Here is a 10089-nt window from a genome sequence, read left to right on the forward strand (position 1 = left end):
TCTTAATCACTGAGCCATCCTTCAGTCCCTCTTATTCTTTAATGCAGTGTCCAAAGTGACTGTGTCTACTCACTGAGCCCCTCATTATTTTAGCAAATATCTGAATTAAGGAGAGACCACAAATTGGAAATTCTTTGGCTGAATTCTGCTGGTATTTATTCCGTACAGTGCTTTAAGAATGTCATAAGGGATTGGGAGATGGCTCAGCCAATAAAGTGTGGGGACCAGAGTTGGGCCCCAGAATCCACGTTAAAAAAAACCAATGAGCCTGGTGTGGTGGTGCATGCCTTTAATCCTGGCACTTGAGAGGCAGAGGTAGGCAGATCTCTGAGTTTGAGTCCAGCCTTGGGCTATATATCCATTTCTAAGCCAACTAGGGCTACATAAAAATCTTAAGGGGTTGGGAGATGGCTCAGTCAGTAAAGTATGAGGACCTGGGTTTGGTCCCCAGAATCCATATAAAAAGTCACTCTGAGTCAGATGTGTTGGTGCATACCTTTAATCCTAGTACTTGGGAGGCAGAGGGAGGCAGATCTTTGTGAGTTCAAGGCCAACCTGGGCTACTTTGTGAGTTTGAGGCCAGCCAGGTTGTTCCTTTCAGCAGTTAGTTCCTTACAGATGTTCTATGACCTGTTTGCCCTTAACTTTCCTTGCCTGGTGCCTGGTGAAGGTGTAGTGAGCACCCTCTCCGAGTGCCTGATCCACAGTTTCCTCATTGACAGGACCCTGGAGGATCTGTAAGATCCTCAGATAGCAAAATGGATGCTTGGAGAAGTTTTCAATGTTGAGCACTGGTTTTGCAATTTCTTCCACACCATTGTATAACTTTTTACTTTTCTTTAAGGCTGTTGCAATCTCTGGCTTTTTGGATCAACCTCCCTTTAGAGTCATGCCTTCAGTGTTTGAGCTGGCCCCAGGCTTTACCATACTGTTGGAGGTAGGTAATTAGACCTGTTCTTTATGCTCACCCTTGGTGGTTTTCCCAGTTGTGGTGTCATTGCATCTGCCTCTGTGTTTTCATGACTCATGTCCACACCCATCTCAGGACCCAGCAGAATTGGGTTCCAGACAGGTGCATGTTCTTGGATTCTGCAGGACGATGTATTTGACTCATGATTTTCCTTATCAGGCAAATGCAGACAATCCCAACATTCCCATCAAGATCTCTGAGCATTGCTTGTCTACACTATTGGCTTGGGACTCACTTGCACTGATATCTAAGCTGACTCTCAGATCTTCTCCAGGTTCTTCTGTCTTCTTGGACCCTTTCCAAACTCACTGTCACCTGGGTGATGAGAATGGCCCTGACTTGTTTTCCTCTTTCTGTAGCCAACAAGGAAGGTCCCACCATCCTCAGGCCTTCTTCTGAACCTCTGTAGCAGCTCCCAGAAAGAAAGCTTGTCCTGGCTGTGTGCCTCTCCTTTCCTGACTGGCCCCTTTCGGCATTCTGTCTGGTTCATCATGCTTGCTAGCTGGTTTCCATAAGTGCCTGAAGAAAAAAATGATGCTTCTTCCCTGTGCCTCCACATTGTGTCTACCACCCCAATCATGCCCCTGGTTTCAGGGTCTAACTCTGAGCCTGGATGTGACTGGTGTATGGCCAGTGGTCAGTGTACACGTCCTCTTTCATTTACTCATTGAGGAGGTGTCTATGTTCATCAGTAAAGCCTGATTGGGTTCTAACAGGTTGTGAGGTCAAAGAGACATGGCAATGAGAAACTTACAAACAGCCAGGCCTGGACACCAGCCCTGATGTTCTGAGTTCACTGGTCTGGGGTATGACCTGGGCCAATGAGAGATCCTTAAAAACAAGGTGGAGAGTGACTGAGGAAGACACTCAAGTTTGACTTCTGGCTTCCATACACATGCACATACATGTGCATCCCATCTACTGACCCAGAAACTTCCCAGGGGCTGTGTAAGGGGCTGCTGTGGGGGACCACTGCCAGGAAGGCTTTGTAATGATGTAAACAGTGATTTCCTTTCACCCCAACTGCTGTCCAAGTTTAAGTGCTTGATGCAGTCTTGGTCTGCAGCCCTGGGAATGGCTATCTAGTTTCATATCCCTGCTGATGAATTTCCCAATGAGAACCTGCTTCTCAGGGTTGAGACAGGACCAATTCAGAGGTGAAGAAGGGCTTCCTAAAGCCTGGCATATGTAAAGCTGGGTGTGGTGGTGCACACCTTTAATTCCAGCACTCCAGAGGCATGAGCAGGCAGAGCTCCAGGCAAACCAGGGCTACATAGTGAGACCCTGTCTCAAAAAAAAAAACCAAAACAAAGCAAAGGACTGGAGTGACGGCTCACTGGTTGAGAGCACTAGGTGCTCTTGCCAAGGACTCTAGTTCAGTTCCCAGCACCCACATAGCCAACTAACAACTGTCCATAACTCCAATTCCATGGGGATCTGATGCCCTCTCCTGGTCTCCACCACCACTGCGTACATGCATGCAGGCAAAACACTCATACACATAAAATAAAAATAAATTAAAACATTTAATTGGTGTGTGTATGTGTGTGGTGTATATATGTAGTGTATGTACATGTGTATGTGTGTGCAATGTGTACAAGAAGGCCAGAGGAAGGTCTCGGGTGTCCTGTTCTAGCACTGTTTCTTGAGCACTCTAGCACTATTCTAGCACGGTCTCTAGCACTATTCTCTTGAGACAGATTCTTTCACTGAATCTGGAGTTAGGCTGACAGCCAATAAGCCCCAGCCACCTCCTGTCTCCACTAGGCAAAGCACTGGGGTTACAGCACCCAGCTTTTTATGTGGGTGCTGGGGATTCAAACTCAGGTTCTCATACTGTATACAAAGCTTTCTTACCAACTGAGCCATCTCCCTGCCCCTGAAGTAGGGTTTTGTTAGTCCTTTTCTACTTCTGAGGAGCAGATTCACTCTACAAGGCCCACATGCAGCCCAGACTCAGACCTCTAGACCTGCTATAGCCCAGATTCTGACGGAACCTTGTGGTGGCTTTAAGGAATTAAGGCTGGTCTCCCCTGGATCCGCATCCTTGTCTCCTGTGGTCTCCAAGGACAGGAAGAAGGTAGCAATGTGAATCAATGAGAAACTCTACACTTCCCCTTGTGTTTGTGATGCAAATTTTGTTTATTGGTTATTTTTTAATTTTGTTTAAAAACTTGTTGATATATCCAGATAAATCCATTCATATAATTGAAAATTCCCAAACTGGAAATAGAAAATGTTCCCTTTCACCTCAGCTCCTTGACCCCTTCAGAAGCCAAATACTACTAGTTTGAGGTGGGCCTCTCCAGAGATATTCTAGGCCACAACAAGCAAGGTTTTGCATCTACTTCCCGTCACATGGAGTCATGCTCTCTATACTGCTCTGTACTGTCTGTTTCCACTGAGCGCTGTGTCTTAGACATCTCTCTAATGTTTTTCATAACTGTATAGAGTTCTACTGTGTTCCTGAACTCAGCAGCCACCCACCAAAGGATGTGAAGATTTCTTCTGATCTCTAGCTATTTCAGCTAATAATTCACACACCCACCACTCTATCCAAGTATGAGTTTTCTGTGGCATATAGTCCATGAAGTAGGTTTGCTGATTTAGGGGTCCAGGCTGTTATAATTATGATGCTTGTTCCTAAAATCCTCACCACATGCACTGTTCCAATTTACACTTTCAACGGCAGCTTTCTTACATACTTGCCAACACAGTATATGATCAAGCTTGTAAAGATCTGTTGTCACAAGTATTTTATAACATTTACAGTAAAGAGAATGGTTTCGTGATCATCCGGCTTCAACAATGAACAACTCTTGGCAAATCTTATGGCAGTCACTCCTTCTCTCCCTCAGTCTATCCACACCCCTACAGTTATTTTGAAGTAAATTACAATATTTCCTGCATGGTATTTATTAGTCCCCTCAGTTGGAGGTGAAGTTCAGTGGTAGAGTGACTGCGTAGGGCCCTGGCTTATATTCCTAGCTCTGCAAAAGAGAAAGGCGGAGGGAAGGAAAGGAAGGGGAAGAAAAGAACAGGAAAGAAAGGAAGAAATTAGACTCTTGACTGTCATGCCATATAGAAAACTCAATTCAAAATTAGAGTTTATATGTGCCAGAGAGATGGCTCAGGGTACAGGCACCTACCACCAAGCCCGAAGACCTGAGTTTGGTCCCCAGGACCCACGTGGTGGAAGGAGAGAAGTGTCTTCAATAGGTTATCCTATGACCTCCATATCCATACACACACACACACACACACACACACACACACACACACACACTAAAGTGGGGGGAAATTAAATAAAAAAGAAAAGAGTTTAAAGATCAAGTTACACATAAGCCTTGAAACTGTAAATCTACTAGAAGAAAACAGAGGGGAAGTTATGGTTTGAATGTGAAATGTCCCCACAGGTTCGGTTTGAGCTCTTGTTCCCCAGCTGGTGGCACTATCTTGGGAGGCTGTGGGACCTTTCAGAGGCGAGGCCTTTCTGGCAGAAGTAGGACAGAAGGGGCAGACCAGCCCCTCATCCTTACTGCTGTTCCTTTGCTTCCTGGTCTCTGTGATGTGAACAGTCTGTGACATACACCCTCTCCTCCAGGTTTTGTTCCTCCCGACAAGCCTAGGAAAAGCAGAGGAGACCTTCATTATCGTGTGTGACAACTGTCAGACAAAGGAGCTGGTGATTGTAGGTAGGTTGGTGTGTGTCCCAGGATTGGCGAAGATCTGGCCCCAGGAGCCGCTGATCAGAGTAGCATTTGTGGTGGTATGGCCATACCTGCCTTTGTATCAAGGGGCACATTAAGGGGACACCACAGCTTCCTGGTACAGGCACTAGTATTCAGCCCTTTAATCTAGTCAGACATTGAAGACACAAGCCAGTATGGCTTCCAGGACAGGAGTGGAGTCTTTTAGAGGATGCTGGGGTGAAATCTTTCATTGTGTTTGTTTAGTTGATTCTCTTGAGACAAGATCTCATATAGACCAGGCTGGTCTCAAACCTATTGTGTGGCAAGGCTAGCCTTGAACTCCTGATCCTCCTGCCTCTACCTCAAAAGTGGTAGGCTTGTAGGTGTGTGCCACCATACTTAGAAAAATCTTTCGTTCTTTCACTTTAGAATCCACTGTGAATCATAAGTGACTCAACATAAATTGCTAGTTGCACCTCTGGGTTTTTGTAAGCTTAGAGAGGGTATTTTTCTGAATTGAACCACAGGCTTACCTTTCTTCCCTGACTCCCTTTTTTCTGTCTGTCCAGGTTCACCTGGTAGTCAGTAATTGGATATCTGCTGTGTACAAGGGTCACCAAATTATTTCTTTTTGGTCTGGGAAGAGAGAGTGTGGACAGGTGCTCAGGACCCTCTTTCCTTTCCCTCTCATGTCTGCTTCTGGGGATTCTGGGCAAGGCCAGCTGCACATGGATGTGGCACAGGTGCCATGGCAGCCTTTGACCACAGGGTCCTGACATCAGCCTCATGACACTTAATGAGCTTTAGCACTCTGCTTTGTCAGGAACCGGTCAGCTGGTGGCTTTGGAGCTGATCTATATTTCTGGTGGAAAAAGTGAACAAGACCCCGGAGAGCTCAAAGACTTAACAGCCCAATATTTCATCCGATTTGAGCCTGAAAACCTTCAGTCCACTGCAACACAGCAGCTGATTATCAGAAATGCTACGTGAGTGGCCCTGGGCACGGCCCTGACACACAACCTTTGTCCCTCCTCAACCAGCTACAAGTTCCCTGTAACACAGGAGATGTGTACTAAGAGTCAGGGGCTGTTGTGAGCCCAGAATGGACCTAGACTGGATGGAAGGCTCCTGACTCACACTGCCTATTATGTAACCATTAGACATGTGTAGCTGTTTTCTCTGTGTGTGTATGTGTTTGTGTGTGTGTGTGTGTGCATATGTGTGTATGTGAAGAAGCCAGACAGCAACCTCAGCTTTATTTTTTTAAAAACATTTTATTTAGTATTTTTACTTTATGTGTATGAGTGTATTGCCTGCATGTATGTAAGTGCACCCATGTCGTGCAATGCCTTGGAGGTCAGAAGAGGGCATTGGATTCCCCTGGAACTGGAGTTAAGGATGGTTTGTAGCCACCATGTGGGTGCTGGGAATCAAACCTGGGTCCTCTGCAAGGGCAGTCAGTGCTCTTAACCGCTGAGCCATCTCTCTACCCCTCAGCCTTGTTTCTTTAGGTATTATCCACTTTGTTTTTGTCAACAGGATCTGTCACTGGCCTGGAACTCCCCAAGTGGGCTAGCCTTGGCTATCCAGGAAACCTTTCCAGCACTGGAATCACATGCTACCAGGCCTGACTTTTTTGCTTTACTTTTTAAACTTGGGTTCTGGAGATCTGACTCAGTCCCATGCTTGTCACTTTATTGACTCAGCTATCACCCCAGTCTGCCTTTCTCTTTCTTTTTTCTTTTCTTTTTGTTTTTTAAAGACAGGGTCCCACTATATAGCCCTGGCTTGCCTGGAACTTACTGTGTCAACCAGGTTGGCCTCAAACTCTCTGAGACCCACCTGCCTCTGCCACTTGAGTGCTGGGATTAAAGGTGTGCCCCCCGCACCTGTCCAGCTATTGCTCTTTAAATCAATTAAAATTAAATGAAATGGCAAGCGCTTACTCAGTGCACTAGCTGCATTTTAAGTGCTCAGTGGCCACCTGTTGCTAGTGGCTGGTGTACTGGACAGCCACACAGGCTCTCCATCACTGTGGGAAGCCATCACTGCACTCAGGATACCTCTCCTTTACTCTGAGCCAGGAAGGAATGCGTGGTTTCCCTTGCTTGCTCTTCTTTGTTTGCAGTATTGGGGATCTAGGAACAATTTTCCAGAGAGGAAATTGCTGTGTCCCTGGCTTGGAAGTCATTCAGGTCTCAGAGGGTCTGTGGGTTCAGCTCTCATTGCCATTTATTTCCTTGACCAACCTTTGAATACCACATTCCACAAGGACTGACCTCAGGGAGCCTCCTGCCCCAGCATGACAGAAAGGACTTATCTGACATCCACCCTCACATCCCATTGCCTGCCAGCAGCATGCCTAGAGTTCTGTCCCTTCTCCTGCTACAGAGCTGGCACTGTCCCTGTGGGCACATGTCTCTGTGAATACAGCCATCCTGGAAGGCCATGGCAGCCATTCTGGGAGGCAGAAGGGGAGAGTGGGGTGGGTGTGTGATAGGAGATGCTGCAGAGAGTTTTCCTGATATCTGGGGATGCCTGGACTCTGCTAGTATAAAGGTTGGAACCTGACTTCCTACATTACCCATGTCACCTCATTCATGGTGGCTTAGCTCCCCAGCAGCTGTGAGTGGCGAGAAGGTACTGTCTTACCCAGTCTCCATTTTGGACTCCCTAACCCACCTCATCCTTAGCTAGGTTGCCGCCAGCTCCTCACTGGGAAAGCTTGAAGCCTCACCTGGTCACATCTTGTTCCCAGGCCCTTTCTTACTCACTCTTGGCATAGAGCAGGCCAGGTGGGGGTTGGGAGCACCTAAAGAGTTGGATCCATTGCCCACTGTCATGGTTACCCCCATAGGCATGTGGATCTGGCCTTCCACTGGCAGATCATGAAGCCCAATCTTCAGCCTCTGATGCCTGAAGAAACCTACAGCTTGGAGAGCATCAAACGCCACCCTGACCAGGAGACGGCCTTCTCCATCATGCCGGAAAAGGGGGTCCTTGGTGCCCACTCAGACCACGAGTTCATCTTGAGCTTTTCTCCTTACCAGGTTAAGATGATGTCACCTTATTAGCCACCAGTGATCAGGTCATGAGATTTTTTTTTGTCCCTCTGTCCATGTTCTTGAATGACCCTGAAGCCACAGCTGGACCTGGCGAAACACCTGGGCATCATGCTGAACCCAGCACACAGCTCAGAGTGTCACTGGCATACAGTTCTGGTGTACAGGACTCAGCAGATCATTTCCTAGTTCTGATCCCAGACACCCCACCTATAGCAGGTGCCTGGGCCTCAGCCCAGAGCTGCTGCATCAAAGCATATAACTGTTTCTATCCATCCTCCAGTAGCCCCTACAGAGAGAGAGAGACACAGGCTCCCAAGCCAGTACAGAAAGAGAGAGAGAGAGACAGGCTCCTGAGGGCCAGCATGGCACAGGACTGAGCCAGGGACCCTTGTTAGAGGTCCTGGACCCAGTCTAAGGCTGCCTTTGGAGTTATCATGAGATTACTTGTGTCTGGGAAGGTTCTTCGGGCACACTGAGGTACTGCTCAGGGCCAATGTCAACTTTGGAGGTGGGGGTTTTCCTTCCTGACCCCCAGGTTCCTGCCCTTGCAGGACCCCACTGTCTCTAGGGTGGGAAAGAGGAAGCTGGAAAGCAGCAAGTCTTTCAGAAGCCTCTGGTACCCAGGCACAGGAAGGAGGAAATGCAACTCCCTGAAGGCAGCCTGGCTGGAGGGCCAGTGTGGTTATAGCACTGATGTTTTCTTTGCAGCTGAAGTGTTTCCACAGTGTACTGCAAATGGTATTGGAAGCTGTTCCTGAACCCTTGATGTGAGTAGGCCCTGGAGAAAGTGCCAAGCAGGTGTAAATGAATGACCTGACCCCTAGCATGCTTTGGGGGCTGGGAACACTTTACCTTGTCCTGTTAACCTGGCCCAGAGTGGGCTTAGGAAGCAGGGAACAGAGGACACTGGACTTGCTACAAGAGCTGTGGGCTACCTGGGATTCTTGGGCTGTGTCCCAGACTCACTGATATTCCTGGGCAGCTTAGGTGGTAGTCCCTGTATAAGGTAAGTGCTGAGGGAAGGCTTTACCCAGGATGCACTAACCAGGGGTGAGTCTCCAGGGAGCCTGGCGCAGAGCTTCCAGCCCAGGACTTATACTCTGGTCCCTGGAGGCCATGGGGCCATGTCCCAGTCTGTAGGAACACCCCAGGCCACTCTGCTGTCACTTTACATTTTGTCACAGTACAGACACTGGCATCTGCCTGTGAGGGGTGCAGGGGCTGTGGATAGGGGAGCACTTTTTGTTCACAAGACTAATGAAGTGGGATAGAGGCATGGATTCACTCCTGGGGTGTGTCAGTTCCTAACTCACGGTGGGTATGTATTCAGCTCAGAAATGAAGAATTTGGGAGACTACTCCTACTCTGTGGATGACGTGATTGTCCTGGAAATTGAGGTGAAAGGTTCAGCACAACCCTTCCAGATTCTCTTGGAGCCATATGCCCTCATCATCCCTGGCGAAAGCTACATTGGCATCAACGTGAAGAAAGATTTTAGGGTAGGGCATCATCTCTCACATGCTTGGGCTGGTGGAGGTGAGGTTGTACTGTAAGTGTAGGAAGGACAGAGCTCAAGAGGCCACAATGTGGAACCTAAGATTGTTTGTAAAGGATCCCCTGAGCCTGTAGGGGTTCACAGTCCTGGGCTAGGCTGTGTCTGTTCTATTTTATCAGTGTTCCAGAATCTTCTGCGGGGCTGTGGAACTCATTCTCAGGTCTGTAGCAGGATCTTGCTGCATCCCTGCAGCATGGACCACAGAACCTCTTGAGTAGGGAAGTTCTGAGGTTTTGGATGGTCAATAGCTGAGTGTCAAGTGGACCCTTTGGGAGTCAGCCCTTCAGTAAGTTCCGATTTGACATGAATGAGTATTGGGTAGCCTGGACTGGGTGTGTCTTCCAGATGTGGAATAACAGCAAGTCACCCATCAGATACAAGTGGGGGAAGGTCAGCGACTGCCACATCATCGAAGTGGAGCCCTGCACGGGGGTGATAGGTACCTCAGGGTGGAGGGTGTGGCCGGCCGGGGAGCTGGATGCAGGGGACATCAAAAACACACAGGCAGGCCCCTAGTTGTCCAGTGATCAGATTCAACCTTGGCCTTTGCCGTGTGACAAGCAAGGCTGGAAACTGCCCCTGCTCTGGTCTCTACCTCCCTTTCTTCCTCCTTCCCAGAGCCCAACGAGGTCGGGGATTTTGAATTGAACTTTACTGGGGGTGTCCCGGGCCCAACCAGCCAGGACCTGCAGTGTGAAATCACAGACTCGCCCTGCCCAGTGGTGCTACACATAGAGGCGGCCTTTAAGGTGCTGTGAGTGGGGGACTGGGCATGCCGGGGACGGGGCCCGGGGGGGGCGGGGGGGG

At 48.5% G+C, this 10089-nt stretch overlaps 1 protein-coding gene across 1 annotated transcript in view; it reads left to right on the forward strand.

Annotated features, from left to right (window-relative positions):
- Dlec1 (DLEC1 cilia and flagella associated protein) overlaps positions 1 to 10089 on the forward strand; it is a 57011-nt gene that overhangs the window by 25407 nt on the left and 21515 nt on the right. Inside the window, exons 10-17 of the mRNA XM_017794866.2 lie at positions 845 to 937; positions 4575 to 4665; positions 5486 to 5648; positions 7520 to 7712; positions 8436 to 8494; positions 9058 to 9226; positions 9628 to 9721; positions 9901 to 10031. Of these exons, the coding sequence (XP_017650355.1) occupies positions 845 to 937; positions 4575 to 4665; positions 5486 to 5648; positions 7520 to 7712; positions 8436 to 8494; positions 9058 to 9226; positions 9628 to 9721; positions 9901 to 10031 (993 nt within the window). The remainder of the gene's footprint in view (positions 1 to 844; positions 938 to 4574; positions 4666 to 5485; positions 5649 to 7519; positions 7713 to 8435; positions 8495 to 9057; positions 9227 to 9627; positions 9722 to 9900; positions 10032 to 10089) is intronic.

This window comes from Nannospalax galili, unplaced genomic scaffold, assembly GCF_000622305.1.
Source record: "Nannospalax galili isolate Female #2095 unplaced genomic scaffold, S.galili_v1.0 scaffold2008, whole genome shotgun sequence".
Lineage (NCBI taxonomy): Eukaryota > Metazoa > Chordata > Mammalia > Rodentia > Spalacidae > Nannospalax > Nannospalax galili.